The sequence below is a fragment of the Phalacrocorax aristotelis genome, chromosome W, assembly GCF_949628215.1.
Source record: "Phalacrocorax aristotelis chromosome W, bGulAri2.1, whole genome shotgun sequence".
NCBI lineage: Eukaryota > Metazoa > Chordata > Aves > Suliformes > Phalacrocoracidae > Phalacrocorax > Phalacrocorax aristotelis.
In genome coordinates this window covers 7,060,632-7,084,114 of record NC_134310.1, presented here as the reverse complement: position 1 = coordinate 7,084,114, position 23,483 = coordinate 7,060,632, and the positions used below count along the sequence as shown (strand labels likewise).

Genomic DNA, 23,483 nt, shown 5'->3' with positions numbered 1-23,483 from the left:
AATCAAATGGCAAGATGGTCGTTGTCAGATTCCAATGGATGTGATCAAGAAAATAGCAGCCAAGTCTCCACCAAATAGCAAAAAGGAGACGGAAGCTTTCTTGGGCGTTGTGGGTTTTTGGAGAATGCATATTCCACACTACAGTCTGATCGTAAGCCCTCTCTATCAAGTGACCCGGAAGAAGAATGATTTCAAATGGGGCCCTGAGCAACGACAAGCCTTTGAACAGATTAAACGAGAAATAGTTCATGCAGTAGCCCTTGGGCCAGTCTGGGCAGGACAAGATGTAAAAAATGTGCTCTACACTGCAGCCGGGGAGAATGGCCCTACCTGGAGCCTCTGGCAGAAAGCACCAGGGGAGACCCGGGGTCGACCCCTAGGGTTTTGGAGTCGGGGATACAGAGGGTCCGAAGCCCGCTATACTCCAACTGAAAAAGAGATATTGGCAGCATATGAAGGGGTCCGAGCTGCTTCAGAAGTGGTTGGTACTGAGGCCCAGCTGCTCCTGGCACCCCGACTGCCAGTGCTGGGCTGGATGTTCAGAGGGAACCTCCCCTCTACACACCATGCAACTGATGCTACGCGGAGTAAATGGGTTGCACTGATCACCCAGCGGGCTCGAGTAGGAAACCCCGGTCGCCCAGGAATCTTGGAAGTGATTATGGACTGGCCAGAAGGCAAAGACTTTGGAATATCACCAGAGGAGGAGGTGACACGTGCTGAAGAAGCCCCACTCTCTAAGAAACTGCCAGATGAGGAGAGGCAGTATGCCCTGTTCACCGATGGGTCCTGTCGCCTTGTGGGAAAGCACCGGAGATGGAAGGCTGCTGTATGGAGTCCTACACGACAAGTAGCAGAAACTGCTGAAGGAGAAGGTGAATCGAGCCACTTTGCAGAGGTAAAGGCCATCCAGCTGGCCTTGGACATTACTGAATGGGAAAAGTGGCCAGTGCTCTATCTTTATACTGTCTCCTGGATGGTGGCAAATGCCCTGTGGGGCTGGCTGCAGCAGTGGAAGCAGAACTGGCAGCGCAGAGGCAAAGCCATCTGGGCTGCCACATTGTGGCAAGATATTGCTGCCCGGGTAGAGAACCTGGTTGTAAAGGTACGGCATGTGGATGCTCACGTCCCCAAGAGTCGGGCCACTGAAGACCATCGGAACGACCAGCAGGTAGATCAGGCTGCCAAGATTGAAGTGGCTGAGGTGGATCTGGACTGGCAACATAAGGGTGAACTATTTCTAGCTCGGTGGGCCCATGACACGTCAGGACATCAAGGGAGAGATGCAACATACAGGTGGGCTTGTGATCGAGGGGTGGACTTGGCCATGGACGCTATTGCGCAGGTTATCCACGAATGTGACACGTGCGCTGCAATCAAGCAAGCGAAGCGGGTAAAGCCTCTGTGGTGTGGGAGACGATGGCTGAAGTATAAATACGGGGAGGCCTGGCAGATTGACTATATCACACTCCCACAAACCCGCCAAGGCAAGCGCCATGCGCTCACCATGGTAGAAGCAACCACGGGCTGGCTGGAAACATCTCCTGTCCCCCACACCACTGCCCGGAACACTCTCCTGGCTCTCAAACAACAAGTCCTGTGGCGACATGGCACCCCAGAGAGAACTGAGTCAGACAAGGGGACTCATTTCCGAAATAGCCTCATAGACACCTGAGCCAAAGAGCACGGCATTGAGTGGGTGTGTCACATCCCCTGTCACACACCAGCCTCTGGGAAAATTGAACGGTACAATGGACTCTTAAAAACTACACAGAGAGCAATGTGAGGTGGGACATTCAAGCACTGGGATACACATTCAGCAAAAGCCACGTGGTTAGTCAACAGGAGGGGATCTGCCAACCGAGCTGGCCCTGCCCAGTCAGAAATCCTACATACTGTGGAAGGGGACAGAGTCCCTGCAGTGCACGCAAAAAGTATGCTGGGCAAAAGAGTCTGGGTCCTTCCTGCCTCAGGCAAAGGCAAACCCACATGTGGGATTGCTTTTGCTCGAGGACCCGGGTGCACTTGGTGGGTGATGCGGGAGGATGGAGAAATCCGATGTGTGCCTCAAGGGGATTTGATTTTGGGCGAAAACAGGCAATGAACTGAATGCCACATGTGAACTGCTATATAATATTGTGTGTCACCTCCGTGTTGTATCAATGACATCAGAGTACGAGCCTCCCAACCCATGGAAGATCAACTATGAAACAAGCCGTGCAGCAGTGATGGAAGGATGACCGACTCGGTATGCAGCAACCCAACGCCACACACACCACCTCTCCCACCCCCAAAGACTGATACGGCGGATGGAGCCCAGAGTCATGGACTGGGTGAACTCAATGGACGTTTTAATGGACATCTTACAGGGAAGGTCCATGAAGTAAGGGAATGATGTCGGTGTATTATGTTAAAGGATGGGTAGGGGAAGGGTGGTGGTTGGTACGGTTGTATTGCATCATATGGGACCTGGGCATGGTGTAAATGGTATGGAATAAGGGGTGGAGAATGTGCTGGTTTTGGCTGAGAAGGGGTTAATTCTCCTCACTGTGGGGGGGCGGCTGCCTTTCCAGCTTCCCATGCTCTGCCGCAGGGCCGGGGGCTGGGAGGGGCAGGGCCATGGTGGGGGCGGGTGACCCCGACTGGCCAACGGCGTGTTCATGCCATACCATGTGACACCAGGAGCAGTATATGAAGGGGGAGCAGTTGGTGGCTCAGGAGCGGCGCGGCGTTGGGTCGGCGGGTGGTGAGCGGCTGCGTCGCCTGCAGTTTGTTTCGGCTGTTCGTTCCCCCTCTCCCCTCCCTTCCCCCCTACCCCGGGGTTTTGCGCCTCTCGTTGCACCTCTCCTTTACATTGCATTTCTGTTGTTGTTTCTTTGAATTTTCATTATTAAACTGCTCTTATCCCAACCCACGAGCGTTACCCTTCTGATTCTCTCCCCCATCTACCGGTGGGGGAGTGAGCGAACGACTGTGTGGGGCTGAGCTGCCGGCTAAGCCACGACACAAACCCTGGCCATCTCCGAGCCTCCTCTGAAGTACAACTGCTGCTGGTACGTCTTTGTCCAATTATATTTTCCATTGTACCCTCAAATTACCAGAGAGACATTTCTCAGGCTCCAGGGAAAATGTAATGGGAGGCGCAGTAGATGAGGAAAACGTATTCTTGTTCCTTTTATTACAAAGGGAAAGAAAACATTTTCCTTTCCACACTGAATAAAGCAGGCTGCGATTGTTTGCTTTTTGCCCAGCATAGCAGCGTGAATGGGGAAAGCACCAGATTATCGGCTTCTTTTCTCCTGTTTCATCCCCAGCTGAAACATGAAAGACAGCAGCACCTTGCCCTCATCAGTAGTCCAGCGTCACTGAGTCCTGCCTAACTCTCACCGTCTTTCCCCACCCTTTTTATCCCCTGGATGTAACCCATGTCTTCCTGAGTTCCCGGCCCCTAATCTAGGTAACATCCTCTTACAAGAAGGGGTCACCCCGAATGATGTGAAAATCCTGCTTTGATGCTCTGGCAGTGCTTAAGCCTTAAATTTTCTCTGCTTGCAGTTTAACCAAATAGCTTATGCCTTAATCATGCAGAATAAGTTTCCGTACCCCTATAAAGTGAAAATAACACCAGCTTGTTTGACCTCATTCGGTTAAGAGACAATATGCGTTGTTCTCATCAAAACACAAAACCTTTTTCCTTCTGAAAACATTCAGCATTTGAAGGTGTTAAACACCTCAAAGCCATTTGTAGGATCTGTCAACACCGGCTAATCTGCTCAAAAACCATTCGCCGCACACATTTTGTCCCCGCTGCTACAGGTGTGGAGGTTGAGGGCAGAGGAGAGAGTGTGAAGGTTTTGGAAAGAGCTGGGTCCGTGAGGAAGAACCAGCTAAGCCTTTGCTTGCTGAAACGACTCTAGTGAAGTACAATGCCCAGGTGCACATGAACGTGAGTGTGTGAAAGGCAACTCAAGCTAAAGCTGGAAGGAGCAAAGGCCAAGCACTGGTTGCTAGGGATTTGAGGGAAAGCTGTGGTCAGGGCTCTGACCCCGTGGACAGAGAGGTGCTGCAGAGTCGGCAGAGACTTGTACAAGCGATCAAACGTTTCCTTTTGAAAGAAACATGACGAGCTGATTTTCTTCTGCTGAAAACCAGGGTTAGAAATCAAAAGGAAGGGTGAATGCCCTGAAGGCAAACCTGCTGCTAACGCTGCCTCCCTCCTCATCCTCCCACAGCGACGAAGAACACAAAGGGACCCTCCCAAGAGATCAGCTGATCACTCTGTGCAAATACGAACCCATCCTCAAACGGATGAGAGACTGTGATCACATCCTGTACCAGGCCCTGGTGGAGATTCTCATCCCAGACGTGCTCGGGCCGGAGCCCAGTGAGTACCCTGCGGCGTGGCTGGGAGGACACGGGTGGTCCCAACCTCTGCTCGGCTCCTGCTCCTCGCTGGGCTGAGTCACGGGATGTTGCGTGTGAGAAGCAGCGATCCGTGACTCACTTGGTCTGGCTACCGCTTGCCACGAGGGTTTCCATTGTAAAAGCTGAAGTAGAGGGTTTTGATTTGAATGCAGGCTAAAATATGATGGCAACAGCAGAAGTTCTCCTGCCGCGTTGCTCTACGTCGACGGTACTTTGTGACCCCTGGAAATTCCATGCTTTTTAAAGTTTGGTTGATTGCGTATCACTTCTGACGTTGGCTCGGAGTCAAGGTAAAGGCATAAGCTTAATGCACAGTGAAGCGCGGCTAATCCTTGCGAGGTGTTTCCTTGGAGATCGTACCTTTGTTTGTGTAGAACCATCCTGTCCCCTACTGCACCTCCTGGAAATCTGGGGTCAACTTTTGTTTGGGAGATTAGCGATGGGATACTGAGGGTTTTCTGTCTGATTGGGCTCCTCCTCAGCAAAGCGCGTGCGTCAGCCTCCCCGAGGCCTCCACGACAGCTCTGGAAAGCCACGTCCCTCTGGGCTGCTGCTGTCAGTCTCCATGCTGGGGCACATGGGTATCTTTACAGAGCATATTTCACCCTTGGAAAACACTCAGAAGGACGATGGATAAGAAAAGGATAAGAAAGAAGACGACTAAGAAAATGAGAGTCAGAGTAAGAATAAAAATGAGCAGAAGAGTAAGGGTAAGAAAAGTTTGAGTTACAACATTAGAGAATAAGAAGTTTGAGTGCATCTCAGGACGCAGCTGGTTTCCCTGATGCTAACTTGAGCTCGCAGCTACCCAGATCAGCGGCTGTGCTTTCCACAGCAGCTCTCAGCTAGAAAGTGGTGTCCCAAGAAGACATGGAGCAGCTTTTCTAACTCTGCAGACTTCTTTGCAGGCACGCTTACACAAGCAATTGATAATCTTGCCAAGAGTTTGGAAGGGTGGCTGATGAACGCAATGAGTGAACTTCCCCCCGAGGTTGTCCGGGCCAAGGTAAGCAGAGGGAGCACGGGGCAGGTCCGGGGTAGGAACTGAGTGTGTGCGCGTTGCAGTTTTCCGCAGGGACTGGAAATCACTGCTGGGGTTTGGCCACATGTACTCCAGACTAGCACCATATAATGAATAATTATCCACGCAAATCGGCAAGGAGTGGGAGGACAGGCAGGGCAATCCCTTTGTACCAGAGGCTGATGGTGCTCTGTCCGTTGAGCCGTTCCCATGTCCCGGGATTGCAGATAAGATTTCTGGAAGAAAATCTCTGCATGGCATGAAGCTGTCCTACTAAAAATTGCAGGACACCCCCTGGACTGAATGGCATTGCAGAGATTGGACCTAAGGCTCCTACTGCCCCTCTCCTGAAGCCATGGATTTTTGCAGCCGGTTCTCACCTTGCCGGTCACTGCTAGAGGCAGAGTGGGGAAACCTCTTAGTTTAAAGAAAAGAAATGCAGAGGCTGCTTTGCGAGACACGATAGGTGGTGCAAAAGTGGTGCTCTGGAGCACTCGGGTATGCTTTGGGCAGCAGCGTGGGTGGGACTGTGCAGGTGATCCCAGCTGATGCGCACGGTGTGCTTGAGCTCAGCATTGAGAAGAGTTTGCCTTCCAGCCCCGTGGCCTCCTGCTCGTGGAGCCCTGCGTTGCTGTGTTGCAGGTGGGGGTAGTGAGTGCCTTTGCGCAGACGTTACGGAGCTACGCATCGCTGAACCGCCTGGCTCAGGCTGCCCGTGCGGTGCTGCAGAACACTTCCCAGATAAACCAGATGCTCGGCGATCTCAATTGGGTCGACTTCACCAACGTGCAGGTAACTTACGGTATCTGCTCCTCGGTCGTGTTGTCTAGAACTGGGAGTCTCTAATGAGGTTGTCTGCTGGTAACCAGCATCTTATTGCCAGAACTAAAAGGCAGTTAAATGGACAATTGAACAGTTTGGGTGTTACTTTCCTGGGTAAGTCTGCCATCTCACTGTGAGTAGTGGAGAAGGTACTAAGGAGCTTCTGTAAGAAGCAGTGCTACCAACAATAATATAGTTCTCATAATAATATTGTGGTCAGGGCAGCTCGGAGGAGACATGGCTCAGAGCTGGTCTGGGGTCCTTGTCTACTAGAAATGCAGCTGAATTCCTAGGTTGGGATGGACCAACCGTGCAGGCTTGGCGTGAGTAACTGTCAGCCCTTCTTCCCGAGCAGGAGCAAGCCTCGTGGGTGTGCCAGTGCGAGGAAGGCATGGTACAGAAGCTGGAGCGGGATTGCAAGCTCACTCTGCAGCAGCAGAGTTCTCTGGACCAGTGGGCTAGCTGGCTGGATAATGTTGTTACTCAAGTCCTGAAGCATCACGAGGGCACTCCCAGCTTCCCCAAAGCAGCCAGACAGGTCTTGCTGAGATGGTCTTTCTATAGGTACATTTTCTTTCTCACTTTGGAGATATTTCTGCATCGGGCTCAGGGCACGTCAATAGCTCCTTGGAAAGCCAAGGCCAAGTTCTTTATTCCCGTGCAACTCTGGTTAATTATTGCTCTGCTCTGGTATCTGAACAGAGCGTTGTGTCTCCTGCATCCTTTCAGGATGGGGATAGGACTAATTTCTGAAAGTGCTTTGATACTCTTGGGTTCGAGGTAGGAACAGAGCACTGTGTCCCACAGTGCCTTCAGGGTCCAGAATTCACATCAGCCGTGATGCACGTATAAAACACAATGCAAATATTTTGTTTCCCGGCCGTGTTCCAGCTCCATGGTTATCCGGGACCTCACCTTGCGCAGTGCTGCCAGCTTTGGTTCCTTCCACCTGATTTGCCTGCTCTGTGATGAATCCGTGGTTTATCTGGTAGAGCACCGTGTTGCCCAGGCAACAGGGGAGAGGCCGACTGCTGTAATGGGAGAGGTGAGAATTGTTAATTCCCTAGAAACAAACCCACACTAAGCAGCTCTTTAAGAGGTTGGAACACGTGTGTTTCACAAACAGCGCTGTGCCCTGAACGTGTTTTTGTAGCCATCATTGCCAAAGCAGGTACGAGCTTTTTGAGTGCCTGTCACAAGAATCCAGCTCCTTGAGCCCCTTCCATCCTGGCTTGCTAATAGCTGAGCTGGTGGGTTTGGGGGCAGTTGAGCATCAGCTGGCCTTTGGCGGCCTGGAGGAGGGAGGAAAAGGATCTCCCTACTTCTCTCCATTACCTGTGGGCACCAACCCTGATGGCGGGATTCCTGCCAGGGCAAAGACCCATCAAAAAAACTAAACCAAGCAAAGAAAGGTCCAAAAGGTACTTTCCCTGCAGCTTTTGGTGGTACTGTTCACAGAACTTGCTCAGGCCTCTGCAAGCTCCAGTTACACGCACAGTCAGCCCCTCTCTCTGTCTTTGACTTGAAGAAGAGAAACGGTGGGTTGTTTGTGTTGGGGGGTGTGTGGGGATTGGAGTTTTCTTTTAACCAATCAGCCAGTAAATCCGGTGCCTGGCTTGCAGGCAGGTCCTGTCCTGCCTAGCTGAGGTCACTTCTACTCTTTCCCTCTGAAAAATGCCTAGATTTAAAAGGCCCTCATCAACTTGTGATAGCAATATAGAAACTACTGTTAGTTTGAAACTGATCTCATTTGCTCCTTGAAGCTCATACCTGTTTTCTTCCTTCCCTGGAGCTCATGTAGGGGAGCCAGGCAAATCAACTGCCTGCCTGTCCCTTCCCCCCCACCCCCTTTAGGCCCATGCTGTTGCCCCAAGTCAGCAGCGCTGTAAGTTCCCGCTATTCCCTGCTAAACCTCTGTCTTTATTGATATTCAAGGAACATGAAAGGCAGAGAGTGGCTTCCAGCAAGACCCAGCTGTGGCAGGCTTTCATCCGTCAGGTTTTGCCTTCTTTCAACTCTTGCAATATTTCTGTTCTCCAGGAGGAGGCTGGATCTTCCCAGCAAGAGAGGATGAATCGTGTCCTTCCATTTCCATCGCTCACTTTTAAACTCCTGCTCTCCTCAGTGCCTTCCGCTGCCCAACTTTGCATGACTTTTCAACACTACTGTTATAGCAATTTAGTGTTTCAGACCTCGTCATAGAGGGAGACAACACGTCTCCAGAACCCAATATATCCCCACCGCTCTGGTTACACTTGACACGGCGGCCTTGCAAGGCAAAGCACTTCCGTGACGCGAATGCGAAGGCTTTGCACAGAGTTGCACAGGGTGGAGTGATGGTAGAGCCCCAGGAGAGGGGAATAGCTGGCATGCCTGAGCAGCTGCCCGAGAGATGCAGAGGGCTGGAGAAAAGGCACCATCCTTCAGTCTGTGGCAGCACTTGGCCCTGACATGGCAGACAGAAACATTTCTCCCTTCGTTCCACAGCTCCATCCTGCCTTGGATTGTTGGGTGTGGGGTTTGCCCAGAGGCTTCAATGCCAGCGGCAGACTTTTCCCCAAAATATGTGGTTGGTTTTGCTTTCTGCTTTTCACCGCCGGCACTGCTGATGCTCGTGCTTCCTCCGGAGCACTTAGGCTGCTTGTTAAAATTGCTTGGAAACAGATGCCAACTTCAGGTCTGGTCTCCATAAGCCTCACTCACCTTGTAATGCCTTTGTCTTTCAGTTTGGTGACCTCACACCTCTGTCTCCAACACCGCTGGACAAAGGTGCCTCCTCTCCCTCAAGGGGAATCCTGCTAGGTCAGGGTTGAATCACTGTGGGAGGGGGAACCTCGTGCTGGCCCCTCCACCCTGCTCTGTTAGGAGAAAGGACCTCCTCCCCTCCGGTCGCCGTTCTCATGCCGAGACCTGTCCTTTACAAAGGACATGAGTGACCTGGGCAGCGAGGTGGACACAGAATCCCGGAGCATGGGGGAGCCGCTGGTGAAACGGGAACGCAGCGACCCTGGCTACTCGCTGCAGGAGATCTTAAATGGGGACTCGGCTTTTCTCCAGCTGGACGAAGTCGTCTGGAGCCAGGCTTGATGGTCGCAAGCCTGAGTCTCCCCATATCTGCGTTATTAGTGCCTCTTAGTTTCTCCTTCTGTTTACTTGTGTTTGGGGATGGGCTCTGGTGGTGTCGCGGGCGGGCGGTGGGATGGGGCTGGTTTGTCCGCCTGCTTTCCTGTGGCATGACTGCTGGCTGGACGGCAAAGGTCCAGAGTCTGCTACCGAGCGATGGACGTCTCCGTGGTCAGCAGCGGATCGGACGTGCCTGGCTGTGAGCGGCTGTCCTCTCCAGCCTGAGCGAGGTGGGCAATCAAGGCTTTCTCTCTCAGGGAAGGTGGTTTGGGTTTCTTCCCCACTGCTCAGACTTCACTGTGATACAAACTTGAACCAATCAGTGCCCAAGAAGAAGGAAAAATACCTGACCCTTCTCCTCCAGCCTTTCAAGACAAGCTGTCCTGGCTCTGACTTTGCCAGAGCACTCATGCCAGGGAGCGCGGGACAGTTGGTCTCTCTTGTACCCGCCTGGGAGAGGGCTCCGGGCTGCACATCCCTCTGGTCCCAGCGCAGCGGTGCACGCGCACGCTTCGGGACTGACACGTATGTGCTCTGGGACTGACACGTGCTCGCTCTGGGACTATGGGACCAGTGTTCCCACCTGCTCCCGTGTCTCCCCCGCTGGGTTTTTTTGTTGCCGAACCACAAATGCTCCTGGGACACCGTCAGGCCAACGCAAGGTACCAAAGCACTCCGAGGAAGCGGCGGCTGGTCGCAAAGCGTGTTCGTTGCACCCCTGCGCTCTGATGCCCTTGGGCAATTGCCCGGGCAACCCCCACCCTCACCAGGATAGCCAGGCAGAGGGGAACTGGTCCTGCGTCCTGGGTTTTGTCAAATTCTTGCTTGATGTCCTGCTAAAGGTAGGGTGCAGCGGCCTGCGGGGCTGCGCCCGGAGGTGGGTGAGGGTGTGCGGCTGCAGTGCCTTAGGGTGGGCCGGCGTGCCCGCTTCCACCCCGCTCGGGGCCAGCCGGCACAGCCGTGCCTGTTGCGCAGACTCGGATGAAATAAACCAGCCCATCCCATGTAGCAGCGAGGGGCTCTCGCGGGCCCCGGGTATGCTCAACACTACGGTGGCGTTTCCCCTTGCTGTATTGCATCGCCTTCTCCTGCAGGGTCATTGAGGTGGCGGCTCCGACGGGGCTGAGCTGGTGGAGCTTCTGCCCCAGCAGGGCTTTATTCTCCCTTTCTGTGCCCTGGGGATGTGGGCTGATGCGGACTACAGGGCAGAGGGGTGGGGGGGTATCTGTCACCGAGCCAAACTGCAAAAACAAAGCCCTGCGACAAATCTTTCTGGGAATAAAGGCCGTGTCATAAATAGCTTTTATTATTATGATTATTATTATTATGATTATTGTTTCTAATGATGAAGTATTTGATGTGAGCTTTTCCAGGGGCCTCGTGTACATTTGCATAGCAGAGCATATTCTATCCAAAGATATTATTTACTCGTTCCAAATGGTACTAAGGTAGCTGTGACACTTGGAAAAATATTGCTAGTGGAAAGTGAAAAGAAGGTGTGTGTAGTGGCACATCTTTCCCTCTTACTGTCCCGTGCTGTTGTCTGTCGGGGTGATGTTTGTCTGTAAATGTCTCATATCGAAGCAGCAGGAGACAAGTGAGAAAGCTGGTTTTATCTGTAAATAACGACTAGGAATACACCCTGGGTCAGAGTCTGCACTTCAGATCCTGCCGTTGAGATTAGATGGTCTAAAAAAACAACGGAGCAATCAAGCCTTAAACTCCCCTGCTCCCACTGAGCATGATCTTAACTTCAGCTGGCGCATTGGCTCTTCTTTGCAGCCGCTACCGACCGAACCCGGTGACCTTCTGCTTACCACGGACGGGCAAACGAGATGCTCTGGAGCTCTGCAGCACCGTGCAAGGAGCTTGGATAACCACCTAAACCTGACATGCACAGAATTCCCAGCTTTAGCTGGGAAGAGCAATAAACACGTATCAAATGCTCAGGCCTGTACAATAATTGTTGTGGTCCCATTTCTTCTTTAGTCACTGAAAGGAGGTGTCAGGCAGATGCTGCAGCCTCACAGTGTCCGGGGGAGGTGCAAGATCTGCCCACCGCTGCCCAGTTAAAGCACTTTTGGCCAGGGATCCGGTGTCTGCAGGGAGGCAGATTCAGCACAGCACAGCGGCTGGTTTGCAGGGGTGTCGTGGTTTAGCCGGCAGCTCAGCCCCACACAGTCGTTCGCTCACTCCCCCACCGGTAGATGGGGGAGAGAATCAGAAGGGTAACGCTCGTGGGTTGGGATAAGAGCAGTTTAATAATGAAAATTCAAAGAAACAACAACAGAAATGCAATGTAAAGGAGAGGTGCAACGAGAGGCGCAAAACCCCGGGGTAGGGGGGAAGGGAGGGGAGAGGGGGAACGAACAGCCCAAATGAAACGCACGTGCCGCAGCCGCTCACCGCCCACCAACCCAACGCCGCGCCGCTCCTGAGCCGCTAACTGCTCCCCCTTCATATACTGCTCCTGGTGTCACATGGTATGGCATGAACATGCCGTTGGCCAGTTGGGGTCACCTGCCCCCACCATGGCCCTGCCCCTCCCAGCCCCCCGCCATGAGGCAGAGCATGGGAAGCTGGAAAGGCAGCCGCCCCCCCACAGTGAGGAGAATTAACCCCTTCTCAGCCAAAACCAGCACATTCTCCACCCCTTACTCCATACCATTTACACCATGCCCAGGTCCCATACGATGCAATACAACCGTACCAACCACCACCCTTCCCCTACCCATCCTTTAACATAATACACCGACATCATTCCCTTACTTCATGGACCTTCCCTGTAAGATGTCCATTAAAATGTCCATTGAATTCACCCAGTCCATGACTCTGGGCTCCATCCGCCGTATCAGTCTTTGGGGGTGGGAGAGGTGGTGTGTGTGGCGTTGGGTTGCTGCATACCGAGTCGGTCATCCTTCCATCACTGCTGCACGGCTTGTTTCACAGTTGATCTTCCATGGGTTGGGAGGCTCGTACTCTGATGTCATTGATACAACACGGAGGTGACACACAATATTATATAGCAGTTCACATTGTGGCATTCAGTTCATAGCCTGTTTTCGCCCAAAATCAAATCCCCTTGAGGCACCCATCGTATTTCTCCATCCTCCCGCATCACCCACCAAGTGCACCCAGGTCCTCGAGCAAAAGCAATCCCACGTGTGGGTTTGCCTTTGCCTGAGGCAGGAAGGACCCAGACTCTTTTGCCCAGCATACTTTTTGCGTGCACTGCAGGGACTCTGTCCCCTTCCACAGTATGTAGGATTTCTGACTGGGCAGGGCCAGCTCGGTTGGCAGATCCCCTCCTGTTGACTAACCACGTGGCTTTTGCTAAATGTGTATCCCGGTGCTTGAATGTCCCACCCCCGCATTGCTCTCTGTGTCGTTTTTAAGAGTCCATTGTACCGTTCAATTTTCCCAGAGGCTGGTGTGTGACAGGGGATGTGACACACCCACTCAATGCCGTGCTCTTTGGCCCAGGTGTCTATGAGGCTATTTCGGAAATGAGTCCCCTTGTCTGACTCAGTTCTCTCTGGGGTGCCATGTCGCCACAGGACTTGTTGTTTGAGAGCCAGGAGAGTGTTCCGGGCAGTGGTGTGGGGGACAGGAGATGTTTCCAGCCAGCCCGTGGTTGCTTCTACCGTGGTGAGCGCATGGCGCTTGCCTTGGCGGGTTTGTGGGAGTGTGATATAGTCAATCTGCCAGGCCTCCCCGTATTTATACTTCAGCCATCGTCTCCCACACCACAGAGGCTTTACCCGCTTCGCTTGCTTGATTGCAGCGCACGTGTCACATTCGTGGATAACCTGCGCAATAGCGTCCATGGCCAAGTCCACCCCTCGATCACAAGCCCACCTGTATGTTGCATCTCTCCCTTGATGTCCTGACGTGTCATGGGCCCACCGAGCTAGAAATAGTTCACCCTTATGTTGCCAGTCCAGATCCACCTCAGCCACTTCAATCTTGGCAGCCTGATCTACCTGCTGGTCGTTCCGATGGTCTTCAGTGGCCCGACTCTTGGGGACGTGAGCATCCACATGCCGTACCTTTACAATCAGGTTCTCTACCCGGGCAGCAATATCTTGCCACATTGTGACGGCCCAGATGGCTTTGCCTCTGCGCTGCCAGTTGCTTTGATTCCACTGCTGCAGCCAGCCCCACAGGGCATTTGCCACCATCCAGGAGACAGTATAAAGATAGAGCACTGGCCACTTTTCCCATTCAGCAATGTCCAAGGCCAGCTGGATGGCCTTTACCTCTGCAAAGTGGCTCGATTCACCTTCTCCTTCAGCAGTTTCTGCTACTTGTCGTGTAGGACTCCATACAGCAGCCTTCCATCTCCGGTGCTTTCCCACAAGGCGACAGGACCCATCGGTGAACAGGGCATACTGCCTCTCCTCATCTGGCAGTTTGTTAGAGAGTGGGGCTTCTTCAGCACGTGTCACCTCCTCCTCTGGTGATATTCCAAAGTCTTTGCCTTCTGGCCAGTCCATAATCACTTCCAAGATTCCTGGGCGACCGGGGTTTCCTACTCGAGCCCGCTGGGTGATCAGTGCAACCCATTTACTCCGCGTAGCATCAGTTGCATGGTGTGTAGAGGGGAGGTTCCCTCTGAACATCCAGCCCAGCACTGGCAGTCGGGGTGCCAGGAGCAGCTGGGCCTCAGTACCAACCACTTCTGAAGCAGCTCGGACCCCTTCATATGCTGCCAATATCTCTTTTTCAGTTGGAGTATAGCGGGCTTCGGACCCTCTGTATCCCCGACTCCAAAACCCTAGGGGTCGACCCCGGGTCTCCCCTGGTGCTTTCTGCCAGAGGCTCCAGGTAGGGCCATTCTCCCCGGCTGCAGTGTAGAGCACATTTTTTACATCTTGTCCTGCCCAGACTGGCCCAAGAGCTACTGCATGAACTATTTCTCGTTTAATCTGTTCAAAGGCTTGTCGTTGCTCAGGGCCCCATTTGAAATCATTCTTCTTCCGGGTCACTTGATAGAGAGGGCTTACGATCAGACTGTAGTGTGGAATATGCATTCTCCAAAAACCCACAACGCCCAAGAAAGCTTCCGTCTCCTTTTTGCTAGTTGGTGGAGACATGGCTGCTATTTTGTTGATCACATCCATTGGAATCTGACAACGACCATCTTGCCATTTGATTCCTAAGAACTGGATTTCTCGTGCGGGTCCCTTTCACCTTACTTTGTTTTATGGCAAAACCAGCTTTCAGAAGGATTTAGACTATTTTCTCTCCTTTCTCAAAAACTTCTTCCGCTGTGTTGCCCCACACAATGATGTCATCAATGTATTGAAGGTGTTCTGGAGCTTCTCCCTGTTCCAGTACAGTCTGAATCAGTCCATGGCAAATGGTAGGACTGTGTTTCCACCCCTGGGGCAGTCAATTCCAGGTGTACTGGACGCCCGCCCATGTGAAAGCAAACTGTGGCCTGCACTCTGCTGCCAGAGGGATTGAGAAGAATGCGTCAGCAATATCGGTTGTGGCATACCACTTGGCCGCCTTGGACTCCAGTTCGTATTGAAGTTCTAGCATGTCTGGCACAGCAGCACTCAACGCTGGAGTGACTTCATTCAGGCCACGATAGTCTACTGTTAACCTCCACTCTCCATTAGACTTCCGCACTGGCCACATGGGACTGTTAAAGGGTGAGTGGATCTTACTGATGACTCCTTGGCTCCTCAGTTGGTGAATGAGTTCATGGATGGGGATGAGACAGTCTTTGTGGGGATGAGACAGTCTCTGTTGGTGCGATATTGCCACCGGTGCACTGCTGTGGTGGTGATTGGCACCTGTTGTTCTTTAACCTTCAGCAACCCCACAACAGAAGGGTCCTTTGAGAGGCCAGGCAAGGTAGACAGCTGTTTAGTTTCCTTCGTCTCCAAGGCAGCTACACCAAAAGCCCACCTGTACCCTTTTGGGTCCTTGACATACCCTCTCCTGAGATGGTCTATGCCAAGGATGCACGGAGCCTCGGGGCCAGTCACAATGGGGTGCTTCTGCCACTCATTGCCAGTTAGGCTCACTTTGGCCTCCAATACAGTTAGCTCTTGGGATCCCCCTGTCACTCCAGCAATGCTGATGGGTTCTGCCCCTTTCTAGTTTGATGGCATTAAGGTGCACTGTGCGCCGGTGTCCACTAAAGCTTTATGCTCCTGTGGGTCGGACGTGCCAGGCCATCGCATCCACACAGTCCAGTAAGCCCGGTTATCCCTTTCCTCCACCCGGCTGGAGGCAGGGCCCCTCTGGTCCTGATCGTGGCAGTCACAACTCACCTCCTGCAAATGTGAATCAGGAGTCCCTCTATTACGCTTAGAAATAAAACCAGCGCTTCTACTCCTCTGTCTGGGGACTTGCTCAATGGAAACTGGAGCAGCAGCTTTCCTGGAAGAGCCTCCCTGAGTGCCTGTTCTTCCTTGCAGTTCACGCACTCGTGCCTGTAGGGTCGAGGTAGGCTTGCCATCCCACCTCATCATGTCCTCTCCGTGGTCACGCAGGTAGAACCATAGGGTGGCCCGTGGTGTGTATCCCCTCCTTTGAGCCAAAGGACGCTTATTCCTAACAGCTGAGACACTACCCTGTCGAGGTGGGGAGTAGGACAGATCTTCTTTGAGTTGCTGGACCTCTTGGGATAGTTTCTCCACAGCAGAGACGAGCGAGGAAGAGAGATTTGTTTCATAATCCCGGAGTCTATCAATCACCTCCGCCACCGTTGGTGTCTCGTCACCTTTCCAGGACATCACTGCCAATGACTTTGCATGCGAAGATGGTGCGCTCCGTACAAACTTGCGCCACGTGGGTCGTGTGCACTCGGCTTCATCTGGATCTTTGGAGGACCGTTGATCGTCCAGGTCACCATAAATCACCTCAAACACAGCTAATTCCCTTAGATACTGGATGCCTTTCTCCACAGTTGTCCATTTTCCTGGGCGATATGTAACATCTTCTTTAAAGGGATACCTTTCCTTCACTCCAGGCAGGAGTCGCCTCCAGAGGCTGAGGGCTTGTGGTTTTTTCCCAGTTGCTTTGTCAACGCCCCCTTCCCCAGAAAGGGATCCCAGTTGTCTGGCTTCTTTTGCCTCTAGTTCCAGGCTACTGGCCCCATTATGCCAGCATCGGAGCAGCCAGGTGACAATGTGCTCACCTCAACGATGGCTATAATCTTTTTGCATATCTCGCAACTGGCTGAAGGACAGGGATCGGGTGGTCTCTATTTCATTTATGACTTCTTCCTCCTCTCCCCGTGACGGCCCTGGTTCTTCATCATCCCGTTTTAAACGAGTTGATGTCCGCCTCCAATATTTCATCTTGTGTATGGGGGCAACTGATACTGGTACGGGTTGATTCTCTGAGCCAGCTCCGGTACTTGTCGTGGGGGTTTGAGTGGCTGCAGTGCCTGTCCTCAGGGCTGGAGTGACTACAGTGCCAGTCACTTTGCATTTCAACCCAGAGACATTCTCTTCCCCCTGGGGGCACTGACTACTGTTGGGCAGGGCTCGGTATGCATGGGCCAGGCCCCAGCACCTTGCAGTTAGCTGTGTCTCTCTGGAGTTCCCAGCGTAACAACGTACTTTCTCCAAATATTCTACTAGTTGTTTAGGATTCTGCACTTGCTCGGGGGTGAAACTCCAAAACACTGGGGGTGCCCACTGCCCTAGGTATTTGCCCATGCCCATGCTATCCCACATGCCCTGCCACTCGTAACTATCAAGCCTTGGGGCAGATTTCTGGGTGATATTCTTCAGTTGCTTAGTCCAAACCAAAACAACATGCCCAAAAACTAACAATAAGTGCACCTTAACCACCCAAGGATGGTCAAGATACAAAAAGGTTGTTGTAACAAAGGCACAGACATCATAGCACAAAGTTGCAAAGGTGCGGCTCTGTATTTCCTCCATATAAAGTCTCTCCGAGGAGGAGGTATAGTTGCTAAGTGCCTCAACAAGGTGGTATCCCAAGTACAGTAACCGTTTCAGCAAAAAACACCCAAATACCCGATAAAGCTGAAAATGAATGTTTGTGTAAGAAATCTCATAGGAAAAATGTTACTAGTCACAGCAGAACACAGCAGACTAAACAAACCCACACCGATCTTTAACATCAACTGCAAAAAGAACAACATGGTGCTGTGACCAGCAGCTGTTATTATCTCCAACCCTTGAGCCCCACATTGGGCACCAAAAAGACTGTTGTGGTTTAGCCGGCAGCTCAGCCCCACCCAGTCGCTCGCTCACTCCCCCACCGGTAGATGGGGGAGAGAATCAGAAGTGTAACGCTCGTGGGTTGGGATAAGAACAGTTTAATAATGAAAATTCAAAGAAACAACAACAGAAATGCAATGTAAAGGAGAACAACGAGAGGCGCAAAGCCCCGGGGGAGGGGGGAAGGGAGGGGAGAGGGGGAACGAACCGCTGAAATGAACCACACGTGCCGCAGCTGCTCACCGCCCACCGACCCAACGCCGCGCCGCTCCTCAGCCGCCAACTGCTCCCCCTTCATATACTGCTCCTGGTGTCACATGGTATGGCGTGAACATGCCATTGACCAGTTGGGGTCAGCCACCCCCGCCATGGCCCTGCCCCTCCCAGTCCCCCGCCACGAGGCAGAGCTCAGAAAGCTGGAAGGGTAGCCGACCCCCCACAGTGAGAGAATTAACCCCTTCTCAGCCTAAACCAGCACAAGGGGTAATATGCCCGTTACACCAAAGTTCACGGAGGGGAGAAGCGTCTGAAAGGTCAGGCTGCTGCTCTGCACGGGGCCACAAGAAGCATTTTCTAATTATGCTTCCAGACTAGGTGTGGAGGATGGGAGCAGCGAGACAGGGGTGTGCCGGCTGACAGGTCATTCCTGCTCTCACCCCTCGGGAAGGGGAAGCTTTACCGTCAGCCTCTCCCTCTGTGTCCTTGCTCGCTTCACTCCCCCTCTGGATTATCCCATCTTGCGGGGACGGCTGGACCAGCCTGAACCTTCCTTCGGATACCAGCTCTCAGGGCGGGAACGAGGGCCTTATTTCCCCCTGGGGAGCAGAGCAGCCCCTCCTGACCCCGAGCGTACCCGGCTGCAGGTGGAAAGCGAAGCGCAGCTCAGAATGCTGCCGTTAGAAGGCGCCCCCGGCCCCGTTCGGCTCGCTGCTGGCTCCATCGCCCCTCCCCGGGGGGCAAATCCCTGCAGAGACTCCGGCGCGAGCGTTGCTGCGGGGCTGGGCTGGCAGGCCGGGGAGCTGCCGGGCTCGGCAATGGGACCCCAGCGAAGGGCGGGGGAAGCGGGGCTGCCTGCGCGGCCCCTTGCTGCCTGCCAGGGACAGGCCGTGCCCGCGCGTGGGCAAAGGCTGGTTGGCAGCAGCAGGTACTTCCAGTCTAGAGGCAACGTGGTTGGGGGGGGGGTGGAGTTCGGCCCTGTAGTGTCCTGCCACCCTTTGCAAGTTCAGGTGAGGTGTGCCCTCGTTGTCCCCTGCCACCAAGTGCCACCACCCTTCAGGGACCGTGGCTGTTGGCAGCTCCCCTGCCAGGCAGGCCACCTCTCACCCCAGGACATTCTCTTCCACCCACCATCTCACCGACACACGCTTCCCAACCAGCAGAGAGCGGCAGGAGGTGGTACGGGAGTGACAGCAAGTGCACCGCCCCCAGGGAAAACGGGGGGCTTGTGACACCCCAGAAGAGGTTCGGCATTGCCGGTCCCCGGGACTCATCCCAGAAGGACGAGCTTTGAGCTGGAGAGTGCGGCACAGCCCGGGGATTCATCGGCAGCAGCCCTGCATGGCTGGGGCAGGGTGTTTGGGCAGGGGAGACTGCAGTGCTGCAGCCGGGGACCAGGCTGCCCGCATGGAAGGTGCTGCCAGTCTGGTGACAGGTTGTTCTGAGAGCTCAGGGTGGACGCGTGGCGAGCCCTTGGCTGGTCCTTGTGGCCACAGGGCACAGAGCAACATCGGCTAAAGCCCATGCCTGCACAGATGGGCAGCTCCGGTTCTCGGCCGCCTGGGCAGCCCACCATGCCCTGGCACGGCCACCCTGCCTGCCCAAGCCCCCGCTGCTCTGACAGCCATGTCCCCATCTCCACGCTGCCCATGGTGGTGGGTCAAGCATCACGATGAGTTTCATCCCGGGCCTCCTTCCCCATCTCATACTGAAGCTATGGGCCATCCTGCCCCACAGTGTCACCCCCTCCCAGGGGGCCTGTGCCCTTCCCTGGGCTTCAGCCCATTCTTGGGGCTCTTCTGCTCCCTCTCCTTGGGATGAGGAACATTGCTGCAGGAAGAAAGACCTTTGCCTGTCACTCTGGCAGCACCAGGAGCCCAAAGAGCGCCCTGGACTCAACCCTCCTTCCACCTCCAGGTCACTCTTACTGCCTCTGCACAAGACACAGAAACTGAGGCACAGATCAAGATGCCTCATGGCAGCAGTTCACCACCCTGCTGGGCACCACCGGGCACCACTGGGTACCGGTACCAGTGCCAGTGGCTCTGCCCCTCCCCTGCCCACCTGGCCTGGCTTAGCAATCATGGCTGCTCCCGGGGCTGAGCTGGGGCTGTTTAACCAGCAGACAGGTTTCACCTGGAGCCTGCTGGGTCTCAGAGGGGGCAGGCCCATAACTGCCTGCTGCAGCTCATTCTGAGTGGCTGCCTTTATAAGCCAGCAGCTTGGGTGCTCTAAGGGTTTTACCTCTCTTCATTTCACTTTGTCTTTTAGGAGCCTTAGTTTGGAGGAGGGGAGGTTTGGGGCCTGCTGCTTGCAGGTCTCTAGGAGGTAAAGCCGGCTCTTTCTGCCTTTCTCAGCACTGCTAAGCAGGTAAGGGCACAGCAACGAGCTGCGTCTGCTCCCCCATCCCTGGGCTGGGGTCTGCAGCCCAGAGCAGGGCTCTGCCCTGGGGCTGGCTGCAGTTGGGAAGCCTCCTAGCACTGTGCTTCTCCTTTGTAATATCCCAGGTGAAGGGCAATGTCATCAGGTAGTTCTGGGGTGGCCTCAGGGCTCGCTTCCCAGCCCAGCTGCAGCACCCCTCAGCTGGAACAAAGGAGTTCCTTCCCGGCGCGGCATCTCCTTCCACCGCAGAGCCGCTCGCTCACCCTGCTCAGCCAGGAGGACTTCTTAAGAAGCTTCAACGGGTACGTGGCCGCTGGGATGAGTGGGGGGGCTGAGCCCTGCTCTTGCCTCGTGTTTGTCCCCAGGGGAATGTGTCCCTTGTCTGGGATGGATTGGGGTTCACGGTCTGGCACTGGTGCTCCCAGCATCGGGAGGCACGCGGGGTGCAGGCTGGCGTTGCTCCCCTGTAGCTGATGGCCCTGGGTCTCTGCGGTGTCTCTGCCATCTGCACTGTTGTAGCTGAGACCAGGCAGTGCTGTGCGTCCCAAAGGCCACCAGCTCACACCCCTGTCTCTGCTGCTCTGCCAGGAGCTTCTCTGATGTAAGTGATGTTTGGGGGGCTGATCTGTTGGACTGCAGCTCCTCCACCCCCGACCCGCAGCTGGTCCGCAGGATTGTGTCCCAGGTGGAGTTCTGCCTTTCTGATGAGAACCTGGCCAAGGATGCTTTCCTTCTGAAACATGTCCAAAAGAAGAAGATGGGCTTTGTCAGCATCAAACTGCTGACATCCTTCAAGAAGGTAGGCAGTCCATGGCACCTGCCAGCCGGGGTGGGAAAGGGCCTTTGGGTGGAGGGTGTCTGGGTGTGCTCTGTCTGTCTCTGGAGGGGTGTGTGGGGAGGTCCAGGCTCCCCTCAGGCTGTCTGTGTCCCAGGGAAGTGCTGGTGGTGCAGAGCTGGGCTCTGCTCCCTGCCCTCGATGTGCTGCAGCAGTTCTGCAACCAGGGAGGGTGGCTGGGGAAGCAGTGAACAGTCCTCAGTGCTGGATTTGCCTCTTCTGCCCGTTGTCCCCCCGCGCTGCTTTGGGAGAGACCATCCCTTAACCAAAGAAGCGCAGTGAAGTGCTGGTGGTGTGAGGTACTGGGAAGCGGCAGCTTGTTGCTGCAATCCAGGGGGCACTGGAGACCACCTGCTGCAGACCCGCATCTGCTCATGTGAAAGGGGGATGGTGCCTTGCCGTGACTTCAGCCTGCCTGGATGATGGATTGAGGGTGGTCCCTGCCTGGGGACACTCATGGGGACACAGTGGCTCCCTTTCTCCCACAGATGAAATACCTGACGCGTGACTGGCGGCTCACACTCTACGCCCTGCAGTTCTCGGAGCTGCTGGAAGTGAACAAGGAGGGCACCAAAGTGAGGTGGCGGGTCCCCCTGCCCGAGTGCCTGCGGAGCTTCTCCCCCAGCAAACTGCTGCTGGCCTGGGAGCTGCTGCCAATCCAGAATAACTTCATGGAGACCATCGTGAGTATGTTCAGCCCCTATGGTGCCATTGTATCCATCCGCATCCTGCGGCCGGGCCGCAAGCTGCCCTCGGATGTGCGGAAATACACGTCGCTCTTCCCCGAGCTGCTGAGAAAGCGCTGTGCCCTGGTGGAGTACGATAGGCTGGGGAGCGCCCGCAGGGCCTTTGAGCACCTCGGCCGCCGAAGCCACCGGTGCGGTGAGAGCATCAGGGTGGTCTGGCTCTGCTGGAAGGTCTCCAAGAAGGAACCTCAGAACAAGAGGGAGGTGGCGAAGAAGCTGGTTCACCAGTGGGATTGGAAGGTGCAGGCGGCGGCCACGACCTTCCCCTATGGCATTGGGGGCTCCCTGCTCTACCGCTCTCCGGAGTCAGGCAATGCTCCAGTGTCACCGTCCCTGCTCCTGAACACGGAACCCTCGGCACCCACCTGCCCATGCAGCACCTTCCAGCCCAGGGACTTCAGCAACACCTTTACAAGATCGCTCCTTACCAGGAAAGTCTTCCCCCCACTCGGGATGGGCTTGGGCACCGGTGGCTGCCATGGCTTCCGCTCCAGGAGGGAGTGGCCCCATGGCTGCGGCTGGGGGAGCGGGGTGGATACGTGGGCACCCAGGGGCAGCAGGCCTGCTCTGCATGCCACACCTCCTCCCAGAAATTCCCTGGCAGGAAATCGGGTGCCTGAGCCCCTTGGCCTGCGGGGTGGGGTGCTTCGCCTCCCAATGGCCCTGATGGCACCAAGGGCTTCAGCAGCAGCACGGGGAGAGGAAAGCTCACCCTCCGGCACTGAGGCTCATTTACCTTTGCGTTTGGGGATTTTTCTTTCTTTTCGTTTCCACTTCACTCGATCAGAATAACTCTGTGTGGGCCCTGAGAGCTGCGGGCAGTGGTGGTGCAGCTGGTGCAGGGGACGGTAGTTATCGGTTGATGACGATGCTCAGAGCAGGTCAGTATGTGAGATGAGATGCTGAGCAGCAGCAACCCCAGGAGCTGCACCATACCATGCTGGTGTCACCGAGAGCGCGCCTGTGCAGGCTCCAGAGGGGCTCCCAGCACCCCAGTGGCATCACGGCAATGCCCGAAGGAAGGGGCTTATCCCCTACGACCACCGGTGCTGGGGCTGCTCTGACGGGACCTCACCCTGCACCTTCTGCAAGCCCTACCCGCAAAGCCGAGGTGGCTCCCCGAAGTCGTCGTTGGCTGCACTGGCCCACGTTGTGGCTCTCGGATGGGAAATAGGCAATAAAGAGGGACGAATCTTCCAGGCACTTTCTGGCTGCTGCAGTGAGTTTTTTTATTATTCCCAAACCCTCTCACCCCCAAACCTCCCCCAATCCTATTTGGTGTTGCAGCTGCCCACGGTGGAGGCAGAGAAGGGGAGGGGTTTCCCTGGCTGGCCTGCAGCTCCCTCCCTCACCATTCTGGGGGTGATTTGGGTTATTTTGGTGGGTGAGGGAGGCAAAGCCAGTCTCTGGAGCTGAGTGAGGTGGGAGTGAGGAAGGGTGTGATTGCCTTGATTGGCTTTGAGGGCCTTTGCAGCGAGCCCTGTCCCTGCTGGAGGGGACGCTGGTCGTGCTCAAGACGGAGGCCTTGCAGGCCTTGTGGGGGCGTGTCTGTGCCCTCCCCAGCCCCCGAGCTGTGTCCCTGTCCCAGGGGCCCCGTGCTGCTTTCTGCGTAGGGCTGTGTCCGTGAGTCCTGCAAGGAGCTGTCTGTCGTGGCTCCCCCACCAAAGGGCTGCTTTGCCCGGGGAAGCCTGTGTCCGTGC

The 23,483-nt window shown here is 54.8% G+C and overlaps 1 protein-coding gene across 1 annotated transcript; it reads left to right on the top strand.

Moving 5' to 3' along the window:
* Positions 1 to 2,309: 2,309 nt before the first annotated feature.
* LOC142049715 (DNA-binding protein RFX2-like) lies at positions 2,310 to 9,448 on the top strand. Its single transcript, XM_075077648.1, has 8 exons — positions 2,310 to 2,383; positions 4,233 to 4,384; positions 5,334 to 5,431; positions 6,089 to 6,238; positions 6,624 to 6,832; positions 7,160 to 7,313; positions 8,995 to 9,039; positions 9,194 to 9,448. Exons 1-8 carry the CDS (start codon positions 2,310 to 2,312, stop codon positions 9,353 to 9,355), a joined length of 1,044 nt encoding a protein of 347 aa, XP_074933749.1. The 3' UTR covers positions 9,356 to 9,448.
* The last annotated feature ends 14,035 nt before the right edge of the window (positions 9,449 to 23,483 follow it).

Bases quoted from the DNA above. Each gene is read 5' to 3' on its own strand.
- LOC142049715 (XM_075077648.1), top strand. From the start codon at position 2,310: ATGGAGCCCAGAGTCATGGACTGGGTGAACTCAATGGACGTTTTAATG. The intron at 5,432-6,088 runs GTAAGCAGAGGG...GCTGTGTTGCAG, and splicing joins CCGAGGTTGTCCGGGCCAAG to GTGGGGGTAGTGAGTGCCTT. The intron at 9,040-9,193 runs GCCTCCTCTCCC...TCCTTTACAAAG, and splicing joins CAACACCGCTGGACAAAGGT to GACATGAGTGACCTGGGCAG.